The 26,890-nt window shown below is 41.6% G+C and overlaps 1 protein-coding gene across 2 annotated transcripts in view; it reads right to left on the reverse strand.

Moving 5' to 3' along the window:
* Positions 1-375: 375 nt before the first annotated feature.
* col9a2 (procollagen, type IX, alpha 2) overlaps positions 376-26,890 on the reverse strand; it is a 78,023-nt gene continuing 51,508 nt past the window's right edge. Inside the window, exons 1-32 of one of the 2 annotated variants that reach the window (XM_035681986.1) lie at positions 16,569-16,828; positions 14,980-15,054; positions 13,913-13,948; positions 13,743-13,805; positions 11,840-11,893; positions 11,502-11,537; positions 9,641-9,664; positions 9,460-9,513; positions 9,276-9,329; positions 7,733-7,783; positions 7,590-7,646; positions 7,414-7,467; positions 5,858-5,911; positions 5,652-5,705; positions 5,130-5,183; positions 4,989-5,042; positions 4,781-4,834; positions 4,628-4,681; positions 4,486-4,539; positions 3,563-3,607; positions 3,412-3,465; positions 3,267-3,320; positions 3,131-3,184; positions 2,970-3,041; positions 2,572-2,607; positions 2,410-2,454; positions 1,984-2,016; positions 1,749-1,895; positions 1,582-1,636; positions 1,254-1,442; positions 1,079-1,156; positions 508-713 (exon numbers count right to left, since the gene is read on the reverse strand). In XM_035681986.1, coding sequence (XP_035537879.1) covers positions 508-713; positions 1,079-1,156; positions 1,254-1,442; positions 1,582-1,636; positions 1,749-1,895; positions 1,984-2,016; positions 2,410-2,454; positions 2,572-2,607; positions 2,970-3,041; positions 3,131-3,184; positions 3,267-3,320; positions 3,412-3,465; positions 3,563-3,607; positions 4,486-4,539; positions 4,628-4,681; positions 4,781-4,834; positions 4,989-5,042; positions 5,130-5,183; positions 5,652-5,705; positions 5,858-5,911; positions 7,414-7,467; positions 7,590-7,646; positions 7,733-7,783; positions 9,276-9,329; positions 9,460-9,513; positions 9,641-9,664; positions 11,502-11,537; positions 11,840-11,893; positions 13,743-13,805; positions 13,913-13,948; positions 14,980-15,054; positions 16,569-16,640 — 2,076 coding nt within the window. In that variant the 5' untranslated portion in view covers positions 16,641-16,828. Of the gene's footprint in view, positions 714-1,078; positions 1,157-1,253; positions 1,443-1,581; positions 1,637-1,748; positions 1,896-1,983; positions 2,017-2,409; positions 2,455-2,571; positions 2,608-2,969; positions 3,042-3,130; positions 3,185-3,266; positions 3,321-3,411; positions 3,466-3,562; positions 3,608-4,485; positions 4,540-4,627; positions 4,682-4,780; positions 4,835-4,988; positions 5,043-5,129; positions 5,184-5,651; positions 5,706-5,857; positions 5,912-7,413; positions 7,468-7,589; positions 7,647-7,732; positions 7,784-9,275; positions 9,330-9,459; positions 9,514-9,640; positions 9,665-11,501; positions 11,538-11,839; positions 11,894-13,742; positions 13,806-13,912; positions 13,949-14,979; positions 15,055-16,568; positions 16,829-26,890 lie in introns of those variants that run through there. The other variant, XM_035681985.1, reaches the window with a different exon arrangement.

A 26,890-nucleotide genomic window follows, 5' to 3' on the forward strand; every position in this document is an offset into this window, starting at 1 on the left:
AAAAAAAACTTTGTCTCAAACAAAATATTGCATATGTAAAACCATTTAAAGTGACCATGGTGTAATTAAAAAAAAAGCACCTTTCACCACACTTTGTTTTCAGCTCCTCTCATAGATACTGTGGTGGTGGGAGACAGGGAGACGCAATGTAAATCTGTTCCTCTTCCACTGCTGGAACAGGGCTGGGATATTTGGATGGGACTGACACTGACATCATCCAAAAACACTAGAGAATTCAGGAGGATGTGGGTGGCTGTGAGCTGCTGTTGTCATGGTGATGTGGGGGGGGGGGGGGGGGGATTAAGATCAAGAGTATATCCCACAAGTCAAAACTTCAGGTTGTCAGTTTCAGGAGGGGGCGCTATATACACCCAGTCACTATTATTGTCCCCCACCCCTCATTCTCGATGTTGTCCTACTGAGAAGAGTGTTCTCCTTCTCTCTTCTTCTCTCTCTCTCTCTATCTCTCCCGCTCTCTCCCAGTTGTTGTTGTGGAGAGACGGCTCTCTAAACATTGGGTCCTTTAATTCTTCCCGCCTCCTGTAGTCTCGGGGAGGTGTACGCTGACGCAGCGAGACACATGGCCGCCTCGCAAAAGCCTGGGAGGCCTGCCGACCCTGCCTTACCGGGGTAACCGGCCTCTCCGGGGGATCCCTGAGGTCCTCTCTCGCCATGCCTGCCATCCCGAGCCACACCGTCAACACCAGGAGGACCTATGGGGGGCGGGGAGAAGGTTCAACATCAAGAAGAGATTTGAACTGATTTCCAAGGGTCAGGAGGACTCACTACACTGATTGTACATGTTGAGAAGATTTCCACTGGTGCACAGGGTCTGTTTTCCACAGTCTGAATTAGAGTGTACTGTTGCAATCCTATTACATTCTCATTCAAGAGCATCTGTTAAATGACTGGAGTTAATGATGCTTTTAAAATGCCTTTGAGCAGCCTCTCCTGTGGCAAGAGCTGTAAGTCCTTCAGTTTCTTATTGAACCCTTACTCTTCTTAACCTTTGATGAGTATTACTTACTGCTTTACATTCCATGGATGTGCGTAAAGTTTGGGAGGCTTCAACTCTTACCTGGTATTCCCGGGGGTCCTGGTGGTCCTGGATGGGGTTTACCGGGGTCTCCTCTATCTCCCTTTGGCCCTCTCTTTCCTAGTGAAGACAAAATAGAACGGGCTCAGATTTACCCTGAAAAGCTGTTTTCTGCTGTGAAGTCATCATATGTAAATACTCTACTGCATATTTCTACCTTTAAGTCCTGTGTTTCCAATCTGTCCAGGTGCTCCAATAATGCCAGGAATACCGCGGGCACCGGGTAAGCCATGTGGCCCCTGAGGACCAGGTGAACCTGGAGGTCCAGGAGGCCCGGGAGGACCCATTACACCTGCCCCACCAAGCACAGCCCTCTTGGCGCTCACCGCCACCGCTGCCAGCCTCTCTGTGAAAGAAGAGACAGCATCGTCATTTTGATTAAATTACCTTTGATGATGGGCAAATGATTGCTCCGGAGATGAAAGTAGGGAAATGAGCTAATCTAATCTCCCCTATGGACATCAAAGGTGAATATTCACGCTCACCCTGCAACATCTTCAATACCACTTCAACAATATGCTGGTCAGATGCATCGCGTCCCTGGAGAGAAGAAGAGGAGACTGAGCATCGCGGAGAGACAGCAACCCGGCCAAGTGCATCAATCAATACGCTCCATGCATCATAAATGTGATCGAGAGTGACTTGGACTCACCGCTGATCCCTGAATGCCTGGCATGCCGGGAACTCCTCGCTCTCCGTTGAGTCCCCTAGGACCGGGCAGTCCTGGTGGTCCTGGGTCTCCAGGTTTACCGGGGTCTCCAGTGGGTCCATTGTGCCCGGTGTCACCCCTAATTCCTTGCTGTGAAAAGAAAGGAGCATTAAGGTTGAGTGAATATATGGATACTAAAACAAAACAGTGATCAGATTTCCACACGGCACCACCTCACCTGTCCTTTGGGCCCGGGTTCACCAGACAAACCCTGTCAGAGCAAACACAGAGACTTTATCATTTTCAAATTCATCACTTCCATCCATCATTTCTGCCTCAGAGACACTCATTGAGCAGTAATTCCAGGATGAATCTTGTAAATGAATGTCTAAAAAACACTGCCTCAAAAAGCCAACGTGCATCATTGCTTCACTGTCATGTTAATAGCTCGTTTGCCATCTGGATTATTATGGGGATTTGTATGCAAATTCAAAAGCAGACTTCCTCTTCTTCTTAACTTCCGTATGGTTATGACATTTACTACCATATATCACTTTGCTTTGATGCCTTCAGAGCCAACTGTTTAAACCTTCTTATCTAAAGCCTAGATTCAGAGACTTTTGCAAAAACTTTGAAACAGGTTGTGCAAGTAGCTGTGATTTACCTTTTCACCTTTCTCGCCAGACAATCCCTCAACACCGGGGTCACCCTAAAAGTGACAGAGAGAAAAAGATCAAGGGGGGGAGCGAGACGGATGACCATACCGAATATAAAACATATAACAAGTTTCTGACAATCCAGTTTAAAAGAGCAAAATGCTACTCACGATGTCTCCCTTTGAGCCAACTTTTCCTTGGAAGCCCTGGGAAAGAAAGATGGGTTGAGTACATGTAAATGTGGTCAAATTTAGATTATAATATCTTAAAAAAAAACACAAGAACTAAATATTGATTCAAGCCAGTGACACCGCAGATCACAAAGTAAGAAAGATGTTGTCTCATCTCTGAAACATGGAATATGAGGATGCTCGGATTATCATTTATATTGCTTATTTATATTGCTTGCCTCATTCAGTGATTTACCGTGGATGCGTGGCTTTTATTCATGGGTAAACACTGCCCCCAACGGACAAGTCTGGGTAACTAAATTATTATGAAGTACACAGGATGCACATGTTTTTACCAAGCAATATATGCATTTGTTCATGCACGCACAAACACAGACCTTGTCTCCCTTGGTTCCACTAAGACCCTGGGCACCTGGAACACCAATTGGTCCTCTCTCTCCTTTGTTTCCCTGTTGAGAGACATTCGAATTTATACAGGAAAGTATAGCTGCAGCTGAAAGGTGTTTTCAGACAGAGGAAACGCAAAGAAGGAACTTACAGGCTTGCCGACTACACCCTGTGGCCCGGCTTCACCCCGCTGGCCTCTGTCACCCTGTACAAATCAGATGAGGTGAGTATGTGTGGTTCACAGTCTCAGATTTAAGTGTTCTCGTGTAGCAATTGTGGATTTGTACCTTGGGTCCAGGAACTCCTTCCATACCGGCCTCACCAGGAACACCAGGCTCACCCTAGGAGAGGAGAAGAAGGAAGTATTAACCCTACAGCACAACAAAAGAGCTGCAGTCAAACTAAATCCATTTCTCTGTGTTTATGTGTTACCAGAGGTCCAGCGGCACCAGCCATGCCAACGTGGCCCCTAGGTCCAGTCTCGCCCTAATGAAGGGAAAAACAAGGTGCACATTTTAAAAATGAAGACCCGAAGAATGCACTCACTTTAATATGATGTAATATGAGTTTTTAAGAGGCTTACCTTATCTCCAGGTCCTCCCTTTGTCCCAGGACTGCCAGGCAATCCCTGCAGACAGAATTACAAAGACTGAAATTAGTGCAAATCAAAGTCTGGATCTTTGGTGGCCTAGGGGTAAAGATGCAAACCATATAGTTGCAATGTCCCTGGTTGCAGCTTGACTTCACTGTACACACGCTAAAAAAGCCCAAAATGCCACAGGTAGTATTGGTAGTGGGTGGTAATAGTGCTGATACCTTAATAATAATAATATTAATAATACTAATAATTCTAATAATAAGAAAGAAATAGACCAAGCTGGTGTGCCAGCTGTTGGCAGGTACCTTGCAGCAGCAGGTTTCCTTGCAGTGATTTTGTGTGTGTGTGTTTAAATGTGTGTGTTTGTATGTGATGGTATATCACAGTAGGGTATAAGGCAGGGTAAGTTATGGTGTTTGAGTTTGCAGCAGTGTTGGTGTCACTGCAATGACCACACAGCAAAGTGTGCATCTCATGCTCCATTACCCCTTAGTCAGAATGACGTGCACACAAACATAACCACACACACAAACACACACACACACAAAGAGCGTACCCAGTGGTCTGATTGTGATAAATCGCTCGCGGTGGGAGGGAAAATGCTTTTTCAAGGTGGTTTAAATTCTAAAACAGCGTGGGTCACAGGGTCATTGTTAACCTGGATGAGTGCCCAGAAAACAAAACATACCAAGATTTACAGGCGGCTTTGCGCTGGTTTTCTCTGTCTGTGTTCTGGCTTTGTTGAATTAGGGAGGAGAACAGATTGACCCCCTACGTGGTCTGAGTGACAATACCCATTTACAGGCGGGCTTATTTGCATGGGCCTTCGTAGCGTTGCTGAACAATCCTCAAACAAACAGATTGCCCCAACCCCCACCCCCCCTCCACTACACTGAAGGATCACTCACTGCTGCTCCTTGAGGACCAGGAGCACCAGGCATCCCAGCCTGGCCAGGGCCGCCCTGCAGGAAAGAGAACAGAAGAAGAATAAATTGCCATCTTTTGCTGAGAGTGAACTGTCTCATCATTATCGTGGCTGGCAGCCCTTACCTTGATTCCAGGAATACCAGGTGTGCCATCTTTCCCATCAATACCCGGCAGACCCTGAAAAAGCAAGCAGATGAGTCAGTGGACTTCATTTGGCACACTCTTCTTAACACTGCTGCAACTGTGTAGCGCACAAACAGAAGTGCGTTCACTCACATTCTCTCCTTTTTTGCCAACCGCGCCCTGTGGGCCCTGGATGCCTCGGTTGCCCTGCAGAAGATAACCAAACCGGCGTCAGTGTATTTGCAATGCACATCAGGATCAGTGTCTCCATTCAGGTTCTGAGACACGTTTCATCTTTTTTTGTCTTGTGCCACTGCTTTGACAACAACTTCAAGGGAAAAACACTAGAAGAGTCACCTACTTTGTCTCCCTTGTCTCCTGCCTCTCCGGGTGGTCCCTGAGGTCCCTCCTCACCCTGCAAACAACAGAGAGAGGCTTAGGTGTACAGTGGGTACTTGTTTTATATGAGTAATCAAGTCTGAGTGTGTTAGTGTGTTCTTACAGGAGGCCCAGGGATTCCCACAGGTCCGTTGATGCCCTTGTAACCACGAGGTCCCTGTGGGAAAACAAAAAAGTGCCATCAATCACTTCAGATCAGGGTGGATGCTAAGTCACGGTAGCCTACAATTCATTGTGATAAAGGGGTAATTAGCGCTTAACTCACTTCACTAATGGGAGCTACACAGAGAGCCAGCCACTCTTGCTTTGGCACTAAGCCGGGGCGCTAACTTGGCTAACGCGGCTAATGTTAACAGTAAGACGGATGGCTACAGCGGATCATTAACTACAGATGGAGGCACCGTGGACCCAGACAACCCCAACTCATTAGAGGAGGGGAGAGATTTGTGTTAGCATCATTTCCATATGTCCCCATTGCTGGTAATGGATGATGTTTGTATAGTGGGGGCAGGTCTGGCTGTGCCTCCTTGGTGCTCCTCTAAGAATGAGAACAGCCTTGTACCCAAAGAAAAAGAGGACAAGAAAGTTATATATGTGACAAAAGAAGAGAAGTGGTGGTACTCACTGCTTCCCCTTTAGGCCCCATCATTCCTGGATAACCCCTCAGACCCATCGGACCCTTAGAGGGAAGCAAGGAAAAACAGGATGAGACATAGACTGACCCATGACTAGACAAAGAGCCATTGCCACAACCTTATGTTCTGTCAAATCAACAGCATAGCATGTGAAAACAATACAATATTAGCCTATGCCAGCCTAACTTTGCCATACCGGAGGTCCTGGGATACCCTGTTCCCCAGAGATGCCCACTTCTCCCCTGGGACCCTGGTGAAGGAAAGGAAAAAGAACAGGCTGATTAGTTATTCTCATTCTGCGCTGTTCTCTGTTACACAGCTGCCTGCTACCAATCATTGCACATTCAAATGTCTTCAGAAAGCTGAAGGAGGTCTTGATTTCGTGTACACGTCCATGGAGTCTGACCCAAGGAACTCTGAGCTGGACGGACAATTCAATTGAAGCCAGTCTGTGATGGTTGGTTGGTTGCTTTTGATGTCTAAACTGGTCTTGAATGGTCGTACACTGGTATGTTGCTGGTTAAATATCTAGCTTTTGGGAAATATTTAGGAATTCTTTCTGAGAGTTAGATGAGAAGATCAATAGCACTCACACTATTGACGAGAGACAGGTGGTGATTAGGTTAGCGACTAGCTATGAGCTAAGACCTCTAAAGCTTGCTTAAAATAATTTCTTGGGCAAGTTACTTGCTGTAACTATTTTTTCATCAGGCAAGTGACTTCTTGGACACTTGCTGTCACTACAAGGTAGCCGAACAACCAGTCAAAACTCTGGTAAGGCCAACAAGGCCGCTGTTTGCCAAGAAATAGCTGTAGCATTTAACTCCCTGTAAATCTACAAATTTTGGCTTTAGAGGTGTTGGATGGTATATTTTTGGACAGAGCTAGGCTAGCTGTTAACCCCCAGCTTCCAGTCTTAATGCTAAGCTAAGCTAAATGCCTCCGGGCTCTAGTGACGTACTTAGCGTACAGGTATCAATTTTCTCATCTAACTCTCAAAAAAAAGAATGAGCTAATGTTGTTGTCCAGTTAAGGCCAGTAAAATCCATCAATCCAAAGCTCAGATCATCAACCAATTTAGCTGGTCACATTGTATTTTACAGCATTCTACAGATCCTAGACTTGATCACTAATCTACTTGTATTCAGTATCATCAGTAATATAGCAAACACAAAAAAGCCCAAATGTTTTTTATAGCTGGGAGCCATGTTTTAGTCCAAACAGCTAGTGGGGATGTGACCAGCTCATGCTGGCTGTTTTTAAAGAAGAAAATAGAGCAGCATCACAGTGCAATCTTGAATCATGACAGGCCTTCTAAAATACTGATCTGCTTGGGAGGAGAGGTAACTGGGTGCGTTGAGTGTTTTGAGCATCTAAGGCTCCTTGTGTGGGAAGATCAGAGGCTAATTCCTGGGGCCTGGCTAGCCGCTCCCTTGGAGCCCAGTGTGTGCTCATTAGCTCTGCTTAATACATCGAGGTGAGAGGGCTGCGTGAACCCTGACTCTCTCATCCTCCCCTTCATGTACCTGGCTCTTCACCACCCCTTTCATCTGGCTCGCTGTATGCCGACTACAGGGCCAAGGCCAGGCCTGACTAATCGCAGCCAGATTAGTGCCAGTCATGTGCCTCGGGGGGCTTCATTAGAGCTAATCCTTGCCTCGGCTGGTCCTGAATGGTGGGTGAGTGTGCAAGACTGTACAACATGTACATGCATGGTTGTGTGTATCCGTTCTAGCAGATTGTGCAGCTCACCGATTTTCCAATGCTGCCAGGATCTCCGAGAACACCAGCACGTCCTTTGTGTCCCTAGAGGGCAACAATCAGTCAGTAAGGTGTCATGATTATTTTGTGATGCAACATAATCACTGATGCCGAAAGAAAAACGTGCTTATTCCTTTGGGGCAACTTGAAACCGTCAGACAACTCACCTTGACTCCCTGCAGTCCCTGGGGGCCTTTAGGTCCTGCTGGACAGTTAAGAGGACACTGTTGTCGAGAGAAGGAAAAACAGGATTATGAAGTGAAGTCAAAACATGTTTCATTTGTCATCAGGGCATGTTATAAGATCTTACCTGGAAGTCTGCACTGCCTTCTTCTCCACCAATAAACTTCCCTGGGGGTCCCTAGATGGACAGATGGGTGGACAGAGAGACAGATAGATGAAGAAAGTCACTTGGTCACAGTTGCCTCTACTCCCATGAGCTGAGCCAGCACTATCGCTCTCTCTCTATATATTTCTCCCTCCATCTTTCCTTCTCTCTGTTTATAGATTGAGTTAGAAAGTAAAGTATCTCTACAGGGAATGATGTATTCCTGCAACAGTCAGATGAGACAACCCACTGATCTAATGGGGGTTTATTTACCCTAGGACAGCACTAAAGCTAAACAAATACACTCCCCTGGGCTGCGAACATCACTCTCAATGAAGACACCTCCCCTCTTGGAACCACTCAAAGATGCACACAGGAGAGTACATACGCCATTGGAAAACAGACTTGAAAGTGTACCGCTCAAAACTGTTTGTGGTATTTCACCACTTACTGTCTGCTGGGACCTGTACTAGCTGCAGTGAGCTCTGGCTGTGCTATAGGTGCCTCGCAGTACATTTTAAAATGGAGTATGCTTCAGCATGGCATGAGTAGATGTGATGTGGAGTTTCTCTTTGCTTTACTTTTACACTGTGATCTCATTTCATTTTTTAATTTAGATTAACTGTAATTAGATTGATTAAGCCCAATGAGCTTCTGGTAGCTCATATATGTCTCACTCTGTTCACAGCTGTTCTCACCATTTGCACTGAAAAGGTATGAAAAGATTTACTGTCTCACTTAATGACATCAATTAGAGCTAGAGTGATATATTGGCTGGATATTTGCGCTATTAGCTTCTTGCAGATACATTGGTATCAGAATATATGTAGGCCAAAATAACAAGAAATTAGAGCACAGATATGCCACTGATTTTAATTAAAGTAACAATTCAGAAGCAGAATCAGAATCAGAAATACTTTAATAAAACAATTAATAAATTAATAATAATAATAAACAAATTGCTTTGTTTGTCTATCAGTGAGACATTACAGGTATATTTTTCAACAGTAAAATAGCATGAGTGAAAATATATATTATCAAAAATGTATTATTATTGATATATTTTATAAACTTTGAAATATTTATATCAGTATTAGTAGTTATTGATATGGCTGCTTATGCTAACTACCCTGTTATTTTTCTACCCCAACCAAATTTGTGAAAATGTAACTAGTGAGATGGAAGGAAAAAATTGTGAGGTCTGGTGGCCCTTTTCATGGTATGTACAATATCTTCAGTGTACCCTGAGAAGATGGTAAGCTTGGATTTAGAATGGGTGGACAAAATAACAGGAGTAGTACAGGTGGTAGTTTGTGTTCTTAGATTGAGTTTTATGTTGTTACTGTAATGTATAACATGTACAGAGGATGTTCCTATATCCATCCCCATTACAGTACTCAGTAGCACTCCAACCTCTTGAACTTGGGTTTTCAAATTGTACATAGCATTAAGATCATCTTTGTTCCATTACAAATAGATTACAGATAGATATTTCCTGGAAAACCAGGCCTGGGTGGACACTTACTGGCTTGCCAGGAGGTCCAGGAAGTCCTGGAGGTCCAGGTGATCCCATGACACCCTAAATGAAGCAGAGGAAGCAAAGAAGCTGTGAATAAGAAGCTGAAAATGTAAGGGTTCTGGCAGTGTATAACCTGTTTATAAGATGCTTGTAAGTCATGCAGGCATGTAATAAACTGCTGGTTTCCTACCTTTGGTCCATTTGGTCCAATTTCACCTGGAAGACCAATTGGTCCTGGAGCGCCCTAGACAGAGAGACGCAGAGAACAAGAGAGAACAATGTGTACACATCCCAGCAGCCACAAAATTATTTCCACACCTCAAAGCAAAGCTATTAAGTGATAATTGTATTATATCATACAAGCTACTTACAGCCAGTCCTGGAAGGCCGGGTCCCTGTGTGGACATAAGGGACGAGGGGTTAAATTACTGTATAACAAGTGGAACCAATCCGTCAAAGTATCAATTAAGGTTTGCCAAAGCCAATTATTAATGGCAGCAGTAATTCAGTAATACATGTGTGTACAGTGTCAGCACGCAGGGTAAACAGTGCTCAAGAAGAACAAAGACACAGAACGCAATCAGTTTATGTTTGCTGTGTCTTTTGCTTGGAATTAATTATAAACAAAGTAATTAAGTAAGTAAGCCTTCGCAGAGGAAGAACAGCTCACGGGGCAGGATCTCCTGTCTCTGCAGTCTGAGGCATCTGGGTGTACAAGCACAGCCCCCAGACAGGACGCCTGTTAATGCTAAACAAAGGATTTAACTAATAGTGTCGCATTCAAGCATGACATTGGATGACTCTGAACTTAATGTTTGAATATATTGGATGATGTCTAATAGATGGACACTGAGCACCCCCTGGTGGTGTTCAACTGTGTTACAGTTGATCTGCTGGCATGCATTAAGTTGCACTGCTGAACCGACTGGCCATGTATTGGCTCATGTGAAGAAAGTCAGTGGTTGCAATTGATGATAATATTTACATAAAATGTGGATCGCAGATAATGGTTTCTTCTTTATTAGGGACTGTGTATAGGAATAAGGCTTATGTCAGCTGTAGAAGGCATATGCCACATCTGAGGAAAACAAAACCCCAAAAGGGGGCACAGCTGGTCAGGCATTCAGGCATGAAGAAAAAGGGACTCTGGAGGTTGCCTCATGAGACCAGCTGGGTTACAATATGTTTGTTAGGAAACTGACTAGGCTTCAAACAATGCCTAATTCAGCACGTCATAACTCATTTTCATGAGTACCATGACAGCTGTTATCTAATTAGTTATATTGTACCTTGATAGTACACTTACTCAAGTTCTGTACTTAAAAACAAATTTCAGGTATTTGTACTTAACTTGAGAGCAGATGGAAATATTGTCCTTTTTACTCCACTAGATTAATCTATACAACTATAATCCACTATAAATACTATAAATTTACCAAAAAAAAAAAAGAGAAAAACATATAATAAGATTATAAAAAATATCATGCATTAAAGATTACCCCAGTGTTTCCCAACCTTTTTGGCTTGGACGCCTTGTCATGTTTAATATGATTTGTTCGTAGTTCCACCAAAATAGATTTCCCTTCTAAACTTCACAGACAGTTTTGTTTAAATAAGTGTTCAGTGTCCAAAAAGGCAAAACAAAACTATCCAACTATTCACAGACAAGCAAAAATTTTAATTACTCAATAGATCATCTCATGACCCCTCAGATTTATCTTGTGACTCAGCCTAACCTCCATGTTGGGAACCACTAGACTAAAGTAACTGTATATAAACAATTTACAACTGCCTTAATCTCAACTAGCTACAACAGTAAAATGCTACTTTAGCATTCATACATCAGTCAGAATTTTGATACATTTGCTGATAACACATATTTAGTTTTACTTAAGTCAGAGTTTGAATGCAGAGCCTTTACTTGTACTGTAGTATTTTTGCACTGTTGTATTGGTGTTTTTACTTAAAGGGCCAGTGTGTAGGATGTAGTGGCATCTAGTGGTGAGATTGCCGACTGCAACCAACTGAAACTCCTTGACTAAACCATGTGTGAAGGAGAAACTGTGTTGGCAGCAAAACAGGCAAAAAATGCAAAAGGCCCTTTCTAGAGCCAGTGTTTGGTTTGTCCATTGTGGGCTACTGTAGAAACATGGCTGTTGAACATGGCAGACTCTGTAGAAAAGGAAACACTGCCTCTGTAGTGGACCTGTAGTGGATAAGTAGTTTACTTACAGGAGGTCCAGGTTCACCACTTGGTCCAGGTTGACCCTGCAGACAAGAAGAAAACAATGAAATTAAGTATAGCAGTGAGCATGTGTAGGCATGGTTACACAAATAAAGGAGGACAATATCCTCAGGGTATCTTAGGGTGTTCAATGTTACAGTGAAGGTAAAATAACATTTTATTCTTCTATTCATTCTCCTGTAAGCATTGGTTCAGTGTCATGCTCAACATCACAATGACAAGATCAGGGGAACATGACCCTGAGACTTTTTTGTTATAAAACTAACCCTTGTGAAATAAGAAATCTGTTCTAAGGTTCTTTTCAGGTAGATGTTTATACACTTGCCTTAGGGCCAGGGCTCCCAATAGGACCTCGATCACCCTTTGCTCCAATCAAACCCTGGGGACAGACAGAAAGAGATGTTGGCAGGCAGATGTGCTAGACATGTATACTGTAGAGATCAAAAAGGAGGTTAAAAAGACAATGATCAGTTACCACTGTGCTTTCCACAGAGTGTATGTGAGTTGGATTCCCTTTACAACGGGGCTAATCACACATTTGATCGACGTTGACACTGTTCTTGTAAGTAATTAGGGGTAAAAAACAAGGATTGAGATTCCAGGGCGGATTACTTGCTAAATCTCTGAGGAATGCATGTGAGTGTGTGTGTCTGTGTGTGTGTGATTCTGTTAGCATGTGACCAAGAGCTGCGCCACAATTAATATCAGGTAAATCAATAACAAAGCTCCAAAGCTATAACATTCTTTTAAACTCTTTAAACAGCTTGCTACCTGTGATTACTAGAGACTGAATATGTGTAATCAGTGAGGGATAATGGGTTTGGCAAAATGTATATTCTTTTCAGTCATATCCTCATTTCTATGACTGAAGCAGTGAAATAAGCTTTAAAATCGAAATCACTGTGTTTTAGTTTAAACCCATAGTTAGGAGGTCAAGGGTCAGCTCTGCAGTGTCATGACAATATTTCCATCATTGGAAAAGAAATACCCAGCCCACAGAGGGAAAGTCTGAATGCTTTAATATGAAAATAACTCAGCAAACGTACAGTAGCCTGGTGTAGCTTAATTACCTTGTTTTCATAAAAAAATCTCTAATTGGAAAAAGGAGCTATGAGACATTACAATAAGAACAAGGAGAGAGAAATGGCATTAAAATGGTTTAAATATGACATTAAAGCTAAAAACAATGGGTTATTTTAGAATAACTGAAAGTTACTGTGTAGTTTTTATTACAGTTAAACAGTTTTGTTTGCATTCAACGTATCTCATCCAAGCCCATTGTGCCCGTTTTCTCTCATAAAGCATCGGCAGAGCCAGACCATGTCTAGGATGCCGCCAAGATCTTCTGAAAAGTGGACTTTAAGTTTTTATTGTTTTGAAAAGGTCCTAAAGGTGCAATGTTTGAATTCACAACAGCCAATAAGCTCACATATAAACAGCTGCATCTCCATGACAACCCGAGCAAGGTCTATTGTTGATGAGGGCTGTGTGGCACTACTGAAAGCTCAGGAAAAAGCTAGTTCTGTAAGTGAACCTTGAGTTGGGATTGTTAGGTCAAATGTGTTTAACATTTTTTCTTTCCAGTCAGGGGAAATATGTATATGAGTATATCATGCATGCACTGGTGCAACAAGGGATAGAAACAACACAGGGACCATGGGTGCTGCTCATCAAAACATTGCTCTACAGCGCCACTAGTGGCTGAAACTACTATAGAGTACCTTTAAAATTTTGACGTCATTATTTTTTCTAGTCATTTCTTTTTTCATTGTGATATTATTCATGATAACCTACACTGACCCCTTTTTAGTTTCAATTCTGATGTTTAAGTTTTCAAAAAAATATATACTTATTTTAATTCTAATAATAATTCTAATTGGGGCCCCGAACAACGTTATAAACATTTCATTTTATTTTAACTCTACATATTTGGCAGTTTTTTTTTTTACAATGTGACTTCATTGACAGTTCTGTTAAATTCTGTGTCTGGCTCCCATTTTGCTGTTCCTGTGGGATTTTTTCACATTTGTCATCTTGGTTAGTTTTTTCTTTTCTTTTCCTTATAAGCTGTTTTCACATTAAGCCTCTCAGAATGTTTCTTTTGGGAAGCACTTTTTGTTATCATTTTACTAGCATTTTCAAAGCCCTTTCTCTCTATTTCTAGCACTCTTTGTCTTATTATTTCTCTCAAACACACACCAGTTACTGACATCAGTCAGTTTACTTACATCAATGCCGTTCTCTCCTGGTGCTCCATCAGGACCTGGCTCTCCCGGCTCTCCTTTTTGTCCCTACAATAAAAAAAATAAACTATTGTTAGGGGGGAAGAAGTCTGGACCAATCATACACTAAAATTGTTGTAATAAAAAATCGAACAAAGAGTACAGTGCAAACTTACTGGTGGACCAGGGGGCCCAGGAGGTCCTTTATCTCCCTGCAGAGAGACAGAGTGGAGATGTTAACCCTTTTTATTCTGTATCTGTTAATTTGGACATTTTAAACTAATTCATAAAACTCGTAAAGAGCCTGTGTCTTTGAATAGTTAGGGTACATCATGAAAATGGGTCAAGTTGTTGAAGTTATCTTGCTAATGAGATGGTCATCATGACTCTGCATTAATAATGCAGAGACTGAATGCATCATTCATGAAATTAATTAATATCATGTTCTTCCAGGCAGAGACATGTGTTCAAAGACTCCAGTGATTATGGTGTAAACAATCTTTAGATGAAATGTTTTTTTTCTTCAAAGGCTGGATTCTCCATCACACTGATATCTCACCATTTCTGTGGCAGAAACCCAAAAAGAAAAAAACACAATTTAAAAACTGGAGGGCAGGCTGCACCTTCCAGTGTGGACCAAGAAACATTGCTCTTTTTCTTTGCAGTGGGGTGTGTAAGTGTGCTAACGTATCCCAGTTGCATTCTAGTGACAACCCAATGGTGGGAACTATAACTCAGCAAATCAGTCAGGCACAAGTGTAAATGCACAAAGAACATATCTGGGAAATGCATATAGTAAAGGTGGTACAGTAAAGTTTAAGAGCATAGACTTTAGTTAATAGTTCAAACATATTCGCTGATCTTAACAAATCAAATATCTAATCACATCTGAATCTGTATCATGGAACAAACACCATGTTTTACAGGCAGCATGCTTTCTGCTCCACTAGCCCAGCAGCCTCCATTTAACAACATCTTTACACAACCTGTGTGTAGTTAACCCCGAGAATATTTCAAATGTATCACATTACTGTGACACAAACTCAGGTTTGAGGCAAGGGTCCCTTCTCAAAGACCCCTCTCTCTGCTTGAAACAGAGCTCTTTTGTGCCAGTGTGTTTTCATTTGCAGTGCCCTCTGCTGGTAAGACTGCAGTCCTGCAGAGCAGCACAGGGTTGATATTTCTCCGGCACAATGATGGTCTTTGTGACAAATCTGCTGGGCAAACCTGTGTGGATACTCACATCAATGCCGTCTGACCCAGGGGTGCCAGAGGGGCCTGGTGGACCGGGCTGGCCCTGAGGTCCAGGTGGACCCCTCTGAAACACAGACAGAAAGACATTTCAAGTAATGATAAACAACAGTAAACCCTAATCAAGTCTTATAAGACTGTACAACTTTAAACAACAATATTATAAACTGTAATATCCAGTGATACTGTAGGAGATAATACAAAAGGTTTAATTACATTAAAACAAGCTCAAATATTTTCTTTATTGTGATATTATAGTGAAATTTAACCATTTGGAGTTAATAATTAAAAATAAGGTTTTAATCAAAGCTAATTCTTCATACTGGATCTTTTTATGTACAAAATTTATTTTTTATTTATTTATTTATTTAAAATCATGATTAATTAACCCAGTGTTGGAAAAATAGTATAGTTAAAGCATTCAAACATCATCAGATAGATATGTAGGTGCTGTACATATTACTGGATACCAATCAATAGGGCAATTACAAATAATTCAGAAGTAGTAAATAACACATAAATAAACAGTAAAACAATGTTAGTTAACTTGTCATATGATGCAGGGTAGACCAACATCAAATTGGTCAGTTCTGTACAGGTTACTGCATTGTGTCTATTGGCACCAACTTGTACTAAAGCAAAAACACACAAAAATGAGCCAAAATAAAGAACAAATGGATAATATCGAATAATAATGCTGCAGGAGAGGGGTGAAAAAAAAGGACTGAGGAGGAATGTGAAAGGAGGGGTCATGAGACTGGCACTGTTTACCACCAACACCCCCACCTCACCCCCCCTCTCCATCCCAATGTCTCCTCAGCCTGTTCTGAATATCATCTCAGTGGGTGAGTCCGTCAGGTGATAAAAATCATTTTGAATCCAACTTTTAATTCATCAAGTGTTTGAGAAAATCGTGTTAAATGTAAAAAAACAAAACAAGAATAATCCATAAGAGTGAAAACTGTTCGAGGTCCAGTAGATAGCATGTAGGTGTCTGTTTGAATAGGGGCTTTCACACTGAGTGGACAGAACTTGTGTGTGTAATGTGTGTTTGTGTGTTTCTATGTCTGTTACAGCCCACTGATTTCCATCTCTGTCATGGGTGCAGCGTTTGGCTATTAAAAACTAAAAAAATCTTCAACGTTTTTCTCCATTCTTTGATTGATAAAAATCTTCTTGGTCAAAAAATAAGTAACCCAGGTAATGGCAAAGCCTTGCCTTCAACAGCAACTCCTCAGTTAAATCTTCAGAAGAGATAAGGGTCCGTACGCGATAAGGACGATAATCCACAGAAGATAGTCCGGTTTCATTTTGTCTCCACAGCAGAAAACACATTTCAAGCTCATCTTTCTTTTACATGCATGCTATAAAGCTAGATGGTCAGCAAAACATATCTGTGTTGGTTCAAGCTCCAGTATTTTGATCAACTTAACCAGCACCAAGACAGCACACAACCTATAACATCACCTTAAGACATCCAGTGCCCTGTGGCCCTTTCCAGGGGCCCTTATTCCCACTAAACCCCAGAATAAAGGAGCTAAGCCTGTGCAGAGCAGGTCTCAATCTCCCCTGTCCACTCACCACTTGGGCCAGAGCCAGGCACAAGGTCTGCAGTATTACCCAGGTCTTCAGCAAGGCAGAGAGAGCAGCCATGGTCCCTCTCCCCTGTCTGTCTCTCCTCGGTTCACCAAATCCTCTCTTCTCGCTCCTCTTTCCGCTCCCTTACTCCTCTCCAGGCCGGCACAGTGCAGAACTGGTGGAGCAAAGCTGTCCGAGAGGAAGGAGGGGGGGGTGGTGGGTCTATGTGCACTGCCCCGAAAAAATTCACTCAGGAGGAAGGAGAGAGCTCAGAGTGGTGGGGGATGGATGGACGGATGAGGGTGGGGTAAGAGGTGTAGAGGGAAGAGAACAGAGAGAGAGGTGTAATCCTGGCCCACAGGTGGCCCCTGAAAGCAGAAGAAAAATACACTATGCACCCATCGACACTGTGGAAACACACACACACACACACACACACACACACCTATATATAGTTAAACACACACAGTATCTTAGAACATCTCAGGTTGTTACATTAGATTTGGGACAGGAGGTAACTCTCTGAATATGCTGAACAGGCAGCTTCTGCCACTGTGATTGGATGCTTGATGAATAATTAGCATATTTCCACAAATTTCTGAAGCCAATTGGTCTAAGAAGAAACCAAGCTCCTCCCAGAGCTGTGGGAGTGGACCAATGAATGAAATCTGGCTGTAACGCCAACTGTGTAAAACACCTAAACACGGGCCTTTAATAACTCCCTGCCTTTTCTTCTGTCTCATCTTTCTTGTGTTTTTCTCACCCTGAGGTTATTATTTGCATGGAGGCGTAAATATCTGCAGTTATTTCCCGTGTGAGTATTGCACTGCATAGATAAGAGGAACTGGAGGATATAGGGATTCAGTCAGGGTGGGAAGTGGGGACAGTACTGACTTTGTCAACAAAAAACATGACTTATAACTGTAGACATAAAAGGGATAAGAGAAAGCAAATAATGTACTTGTTCAACTCTCCCCTCTATGTTTTTGAGACCCATTCAAACTCAGTCATTTACTGACATCTAGTGGTCATTTTTACTAAGAGCAGGTGAGTTCCCACAGTAATCAAAAGTGGCTGTTGGAGACTGAATAAACAAAACTCATGGAAATGTGAAAAAAGACCTTATAGTGACCCCTGTTGTACAGTCACTACATTACAGCAAATACAGCATTTATCACTATGTCCACTAGATGGCAGCAGATGCACATTAACAGAGCCACTGCCATTCTGCAGAGCAGCTTGGTTACTATGGAGGCCTCCACTGCTGTAACTGGGGATTATACATTTGTTCTCCTCAGGGATGGTAAAGACAGTGCTGAGGAGGCTGAGAAGAGATGCCTTTATTAGTAAATTGAGATTTATTGCACACTACAGGAATTCTCAACAGACCCCATTAAACAAATTAGCAAACCAGCTCGGTGGTGGTCTCTCTACTGTATCTGTTTTGCACATTTTCACTTACTACATTTATCACACTCATTAACTCAAAATTGTTATTGCCATTTTCATACTTGGCACAAAAGCATTAAATAGTAATTAAATATTAAGTATTGACGAGTGAACACTTATTTTCCTATGTTGTATTTATTAAAAACAGGTCATAGTCATTAATAAGAAGACACAGTAGACTGAAATATGCAGGAATGCAGGGTGATTATGAGCTCTTTTTGTATAATGGATATATTTTACAACAACTTCAACATAAGTTTTCTTAGCCGACAGCCTTTGCAAACAGAAGGAGGTAAACCTGTTGGCTTGCTCTTGTTTGAAAGTAAGGAAATGCATTCATATTTGAGAATTATTTGAAAAGTGTCTCAATCTTTGACAGTGAAAACTGTACAATAAATACTTTAACTTGCAGGAATAAATGGAAACAGATTGAATCACAGACATACTAAATCTCAGACATACCGTAGAATATAAAGAAATTTCAATCCAACAGTCTTGTAAAGGCAATTGCTTAAACTAATTTCTCAAGCCATCTTTCATCAACTGTATGTTCTTATTGTACACTCATGAAATCAGGTTGATCGTGTATGACAAGACTAGTGCTGTTGCTAGTAGTATCCACAAAGAGTCTACCAAATCTGCATTTTGCAGGGACCACAAACAGCCACTGTTGATGGTCTTCTAATTCATTATGCTCTAGTGAACTGTGAAGTGTTTGCCTCAATGCCACTTCACCGACAAGTATGTTTCAAAAGTGACACTGTCAGCAAAGTTCTGCAAATCCAAATGATGAAACTGTACTTTCTTGTAATCCTTATGAGTCACTTCCTTCAAGCGGTTGAAAATTGCAACATCAAGGAAGAGCTTGGTTTAGATCCCATTAACCCTTCCATGCAGTATAGAATTGATCAAAGAGTTAAAAAAGAGTCTTAAAAAACAGTTGATGCATGGTTTTTAAAGCTTTAAATTGACAGAGCCAGGCTAGTCTGTTCAGTCTTTATGCTAAGCTAAGCTAACCGGCTCATGCCTGGCTCTATATTAAACAGATACATAAGAGTGGTATCAATCCTCTCAGATAACTCTCTGCAAGGGACCAAATATTCCTCAAAACTATTTCTATCAAGTCACCTTCAGTAAACAAAAACTAACAAATAGTCTTTTAGGCAGCTGTCTGATACACATATACGGAGCCTGCTTGCTACTGCTGCTCCGTTATTATGTGAAAATCTGTCACAGTGCGCCAATCTTATTTGATTTTGCATTTTCACATCAAAATCTCACACACAAAGCTGCATAAAACACTGTGAGAGCACATGCGAATCGCATTTCAGAAAATTTAGAGATCAAATGCACGGAACTACATCTATATCCAAAAACCTGCTGTGCTGATCTTCTCACGAGTGAAAACTGAAAAGACTCATCATCCAGTCTTTCTCATTATAAACCAATCCCCAGCCTCCTCATACTTCGAAAACAGACAAGGAAAACATTGGCCTCTCCCCATTTCCCTCAGAATCTTTCTGTCTCTTTTTCCCTGCTCATGTTTAAATTCTCTGGGGAATATGACTTAACTGTTATTTCTCTAAATGAAAGCAATCACATCTTGTTTCACGAGTGCATAGCAGATATCATAGCTTACTGAGAGATGCATGAGGCAACATGCCACCCAAATTCAACCAATACGTGATCAGCACACATCCTCAGCTCATACACCCAACCCAGTTATTATCTGGCCTCCACACAAATGCACAAAAAAAGAACAAAGCAAGCACACACATACACACACACTTACACATGCTCATGCATTTAAGCGCCTAATTGAAATATTATGAGTGACCAGGGAGGTTTTAGTTCTGTGCTGGTATTCAGCTCTGAGCTCCCACTTTTTCCTGAGAACGATCTGTTTCACACAGACAGGCTGTGTCCATTGCTGCTGTAATAAGACGCCTGAGAGAAGGGAAGAATGGAAGTCATCATTAAAGTCTGACGCAAAGACAGGAAGGCACATACAAACACACACATATGACGATGACAGACAGGGTAAATATTATCCTTGAGTGCAGGTGTGAGGAGTAGCGGCAAAGTGATAACAGAGGAGGTCATTAACAACCCAGCAGGGCTCGAGGCTGACCCCAGGCCCGCACTGTGTCAGGTCCTCTATTGAAACGATGTAGTTTAGAGTCAGAGCAGAGGGAGGAGAGGTACGTACAGACAGGCTGATGATGTACAGGCAGAGGATATTAGTCTGTCTGGTATAAAACACATTCATTAGGGTGTTTTGTGGTTATTCTCTCGCTGTGAAAATCGTTCCAGTCAGTCGCAGGCTAAAGCTTTTTTGACATGTAAAATCATTTGGGAATTCAGCAGATGAAGACATTTTGCGGTGTGATTTGGTTGTCGATCACAAAGCCAACAGTGCAGTGCATTATAGGGTGTGTGCATGTGTGTGTGTGTGATGTAAAGATAAATGCTCACACATGCCCTCAGATTTCCTTTCTTCTTTCTTCAACGACTTCGTTCCTAGAAGTAAAATTCTCCATTTATCTGTGCACTTCCCACTGTGAAACCGCTTTGAAAGCACCAATCCTTGTAAGTGCCTTTAAGTCAGCATGAGTCAGATGTAGTTTCTCACCGAGGCCGGCCACCTGCGCTGAACCCGATGTAGTGGCGAGACCCAGCTGTATGTTGAGAACTGGCCAGGAGTCACAGGCTGACAATGCGATGACTGCTGCGGAGATGAAAAAAACACACCGTTTAGCAGCCACTGACCCCAGTCTGAGCTTGGTGAGGTGTTTCTAAGCAACAAAGCATGGCACACATTGCACGTCAAACCAAAAGCCCAGAGCTGCCCTCCACCACCACCGAAGATAAGGGATGAGAGCGAGGGGGGCAGCAGAACGTTGCTGTTGCTTTAATGTGTTTGCATTGGCTAACATGTAAGAATATTTCATGTTCTGACATTATTATGGTAGCTAGATACACTATTAGAGTTGTATCCTCCGCAAGTTTTCCCAGCCTCCCCTAAATTTGATTTAACTTTTCGGGCGCTGAAATGCTGTTTTCAGCGAACATAATTGGTGAAATATACTGGCCTGTGGAGGTGGTCTGGCAAGGAGCTATGTGGTCTTTAAATCCTGTTTGAGCTCTTAGTGTGAGATTTCCAAACTTCAAACATCATAAATAACAGTAAATCCAAGTTATCACAATAGATGTGTTACAGATGTAAACTGGAAACTGTCAGATTAAGTGTAAGTAATATTTTTGAGGGGGGGGGTTTAAGGATTATGCTGCCACGTTTTACACATGTTGAGCTGGTCCACGCTTACGTGACCCTTAAAGGAACAGTTTGACATTTTGGGAAATACACTTATTTGCTTTACTGCCAAGAGTTAGATAAGGAGATTGATACCACTCTTATGTCTGTATGCTAATGAAGCTAAGTCAGTTAGCTTATCTTAAAGGAAACAGCAGGAGGAAACAGCTAGCCTGGCTCTGAACAAAGGTGACACATTCTGCCTCCCAACACCTCTAATGGGAGCTAATGAACATATTTTAGAGGTGTTAGTAGGTGTTGACCTTTAAACAGAGCTAGGCTAGCTGTTGCCTCCTGCCTCCAGTCATTTTGCAAAGCTAAGCTAACTGCCTGCTGGCTGTAGCTTCATATTTAGTGTGTAGATAAGAGTGCTATTCATCTTCTCATCCAACTTTAGACACAAATTCTGTGCATTTTATTCCTACATTAAAAGAATTATTGTCATATCAGCTAGTTTTTATGTTTCATAAAATCTGAGGAATGTTGCTCTGTCTTTTTTCTTTGTTTTTCTTTTGAAAGATTTGCTATTCTTGCACATCTAACATCTACTACAGCACAATGATGTATCCCATTCTTTCATGGCTTTGGATTTAAAAGATGCAATAAAGTATCAGGCATTTTCCGTTCCTTACAAATATGTACTGTGGAGAAGCCAGCTCAGAACCAGTAAGCTAACCTTAACTCCCCTCTGCCCTGCTCTAGCATAATGGAGCTCTAACACCCCGCTGTTCGCAGTCTACACTGTTATCTACACCCAGCCAAGAACAAGTCCGGATATATATACGCTGGGGATGTTTTGGACCTGCAGTACCCTCTGCTTGAAAAATAAAGGGAAAATGTTGTGTTAGTCTGACAACCATGCAGCACAGGAACTGTCAAATTGCATTGATGGAATGCAAAATAAATCCACGAAGGAGCGCTGGCCAATATTTTCTCAAAAAGCCCTGCAACCAAAATGAGCCAAGACAACCGAACAATGGTCATGAACAGTCCAGCTCTGTGCCCCCTGGATGATCCAAAAGAATGACTTAAAAGGATATACCAGAATTCAATTGTATCTGCTTAGTTTCAAATGCGTACGTATGTGTGTATGTGGGACAGAAAGGAGGGATTGTCTATGGTGGACGTCATCCCACAAAGCTGGTGTGTCTTTCTTCAAAGTTAAGATGACATTTGATATGTATTATTTTTATTGTCAGCGGTGTTCTTCGAAGTTATTTAATTTGTGCAATTAATTAATCACTGTATGTATGAAGATAAATATGATGTCGCCATGGTGAAGTGGTGCCGTGACATAACAGGAGGCAAGACAATTTCATGCAGGTTTGATGTAATTAACTTCATTTCCTGCATTTAGGTCTTCATGCAGTAAACCTGACATGTTTTCAAAGGGCACGTTACACTTGTCATTCCATCTTTAAAAATCCCAAAAAAGATTGAAGGTCCCTAATTTAGCTGCTAAACAGCCAGATATATTTCCTAAGAGCTGGTGAGGACCAAAACAGATTGAGCTAAAAGGAGAGTGAATATTGGACTGGTGGTCAGAAATAGAACTCCAAATGAAAGCTAATGTTCAATGTCTGTTGGATGAGTAAACAAGCAGCTGGTTGCTAAAAGGTAATACGTCAAATGCTCTGCAAGTGGCCAAAAACAAGTGCTTAGCACAGCTTTAAAAAGAGGCTGGACCAAAAGTATGTGTTATTATAGATTTATGGATAACAATAGCAGTACGACAGCTGTGGCTGAGATCATGCACAATGGAGTTAAAGAATCATGCTAGCCGTTTTCTGAACGGCTCAACAGCAACTAATACTGCTGGTAGTGGGTCAGTGAGTTCAGTTTTACCCATTGTTAGTATTCCCCACATCACAAGGACTTCAGCCCGGATCTGGATACTGACTAAAAGTAAAAGAGCTTAGAGAAAATCCAAAGAGGACTGTATATGTGGCCATTCCTAGACAGCTGTGGTTGAGACAAAGATCCACTCCCATGCCTCACAGTCTGAGATAATGAGATAAAAAAATATTTGCATATGTGGAGACACACACACACAGACACACACTTTAAGGATAATTTAACAGGTAAAAGGATTCGAAACTTAAGAGTCAATTTCACATTAGACGTTATAGAAATATAAGTTAAATAGCAAGACTACCTTATTACCTGTATTCATTTGATGACATGCACAAGGATTGTTAACAAATGCATATTTACAACCTGTTTAAAAGAACTGTAATTATAATCTTACGCCTCTGCGACATTCCAACATTCAGCGTCGATTGTGATTAACAAAAAAGAATAAAGCAAGAGATGATTCACTTTAAAGCGGTAATCACATAGGTCTTGTTCATATTTCTACGCATTTAAGTCCTCTCTTGTTCTATACATAACTAAAGAACACGGAATTAGTCCAATATGGTCCAGTAATCACTCAATTGACCAGAGAACACACAAGAAAAACATCAGCTGGCTGCCTGAGCCTGCAGTGACATATATAAGCTTATATACTATAAGGTAAATTAAAGGACACACAGAACAGTTGCCAGGAAAACATACACATCAACACTTCAAATCCAACGCTGACACAATACATTTTTAATCCCTGGCATGTTTTAGAAGCTCCGTCAAGCTGAGTGCTCCCTGAATCCTTCAACCCCCCCTCCAGAGGCACCTCTGACAAGCACTAGTCTCTTAACTATATTTCAGCAACTTTATTCATTCATTTATTTATTCATCAACTTTAAATTAAATTAATATGTTTTGTGAAAGGGCTCGCTCACAGTGACAAACCCACAGATAATTACCACCAGACTGCATTTCCTCAGCATCTTTCAGCACATTGTTTTGGTTTTACAGCCTGAAACATTACTGTTCCAGTTTAGTCTGACTGCTCCCATCAACCTCATTTACTGCCGTATTCAGTGAAAAATATCTGAAAAAACCCACAGCACACTTCCTGCCCAGCACCATAATCAAGAACACAGCAGAGCATTCAACAACTAAATAGCCCAGACATTTCCCTCGGTAGTTGGTCGAGAAAAACAGAGCTAAAATAAGTGAATATCAGCCTTACATTGGTCAGCCGAAAACACACCTCCAAATCATTGTTTTACTAACACATTTGCCATATATTTCTAAAAGTGAGTTTTAAGTTTTACAGATTGTTGTGCTGCTCCAAAAGAATCAATAGACCTTTTTCACAGCAGCCATTTTGATATTAACTAGTAGGGTAAGCACAGGTGTTAGTATCAGAGGTAACACATTTGATTACCCTACTATTTCATTTTTTCCACAGAGGTCCTAAAGAAGCAGAACACAAAGCTAAGAACACAGATTTTATAATTCAGCCTAATTCAGTGATCATGTGTGTTGCACTCATATTTTGATGAAAACATTGTTTTTTGCCATGTGACGTTTATACTGGGTTCTGTTTTTGTAATCTCTCCGAAACCAATAGGAACAGATGCAATAAACTGCCTGCCTACATGTTTGTAGTCATGTATGTAAAGCCTGCCAATGGCCTACAGTCTCCATTAGGCCAGAAGAAGGGCAGAAGGCTCTGGTTTAGTCATCTGGACCTTCTACAACTACTCTGGTGTGTTTGGTCCAACTTATAAATTAGAAGTGATTACTTTGTAATGTATGACACAAAGCACTACTGACAAATAGGGCACAGTTGGAAACCATCATGCTTGAATAAAAAATATTGAGTATCGTAGTAACTCAAAAGCACCTATCTACCCACACTTACAGACACACACACCGCAGCTGGTTAAACACAATCAATTCACCTTCACATTTACAATCAGTTGTCCAAGATCCCATGCTGACATTGTCTGACATTTAAGTAAAACACATTAAAACTGGCTAATAACCAACATTCCCCAAACAGCGCGCACAGACACACACACAAGCAGAGTCAGAGTCTTGAGTAACACCAGATGCTACATGGCCGACTTAATATCAAGCTGTATTTAGTTTTTTTTGTTTTTCCTGCTGTCTATGCTAATGGAAGCTACAACATGATCTCCACAAATTGAGCAATGGGTTAGTTCGGGCAAGACATAACTACGTCTTCCTTCTTACTTCGCACAACCACGCCGTATTGTAAAGTAATAAGAACAACAAGAGATAGTGTTTTAACTTTTTGTTAGATGTTTCTCTTTAGGTGCCCGGGGAGGAATGAGCCAGGATGAGCATATGGCTCGCTGCAATCTCTCTGTTTTCCATCTCGCAGGTTTCTATGAAACAGACCAGCTGTAACATTCCCATCATCTCCTCCTCCTTCTCTTGTTGTCCAGACGCCACTGTAGAGGATTTTCATCCCATCCCTCAGGCTGATCTTGTACAATAAGACTTGCTAGTTTCGAGCCTTAACCCCCAACCTGTGGATTTGTGTGCTCTTATAACCAACTTCTTCCTTGTTTGGACTCTGTGAACTCTTTCTCCCTCCATTTCTACTTGTCTTCATTTGCCTTATCTTTGACCATTCCCCTTTTCTGTCTCCGGTCTGGCTCCACCAATCTCTTTATCTTCCACTCTTTCATTCCTTGTCATTCCTGTCTTCTCCCAATAACACGCAACCTTCAGAGCTCTCGCGCTGTGTATTTGTCACTGACATTTTGGGGAGAGTTGTCATACCTTTTCCTCTCAGACTGCATGGTTAATTGAAGCCCTCTGTGGCCAGTGATCCATATTGCTGACAACATTTTACTTTAACACCTCCATCTGAATTGATACTTCCTCCATATAAAGACCTGTGTGGCCTGACATGCAGCACGTCACAAAGTGGTTTTTGGGTCAATGGCCTGTGGTATACCATGTTCCTGTAATATTTTTTATTCTAGTATTACGCTGGGCTGCATAATAGATGTAACACAGATCAAAATATGTACATCAGAGTAAAAAGGCTTTCTATATTTAAAGTGTGAAAAGCAGATAGGAAAAAGGTAAAATTGAGATACTAGAGGCGGCTGCCATAAAAACACAATTTCCTTGTGCACTCAATTGCCAGGCAAACAAACAAAATTGTGTGAGGTGTACTTTTCTTTAAAGAAGAAAATGACAAGGTCAACAATCAAGGCGATTTGGAAGTAATAGCTGTTTGCAGAAGTAAAGAAATTCATGTCCCTTACAAAAGGAGAATTGGTCATGGAACAAAAATCATTTTATATGATGGAAGCATGCAGTTAAAAGACTCAATATTCAATCAGTGCTACATAAGAGAGGTAATAACATGTTTGATAGAGGGGCCAGGGACAATTTCATGGCACAAGACATTATAATGAGCTTCCATAATAGCACACATTTATGTGTGTGTAATTGCGTGTTTCAGCCCACGATTTCTCGCATTTCTAGGACATTTTGTCCTCACCACAGTTCTCCTCTTTCCTTTACCTGCCACCAAATGCTAACTGACTCAGAAACAACCTGGGACCTAGAATTGAATTCGGAGGCAGGGCTGAAATTGGCATTTTCGTTCATGCAAGTCTAAACAGACCAATGTTGTGTTTTCATATTGTTTGGATCCCACCTGATGTCAAGGCCACTTTTCCAGAGCTGC

The sequence above is a fragment of the Morone saxatilis genome, unplaced genomic scaffold (assembly GCF_004916995.1).
Source record: "Morone saxatilis isolate NCDOM2014 unplaced genomic scaffold, NCSU_SB_2.0 Contig9, whole genome shotgun sequence".
NCBI classification, from domain to species: Eukaryota; Metazoa; Chordata; class Actinopteri; family Moronidae; genus Morone; species Morone saxatilis.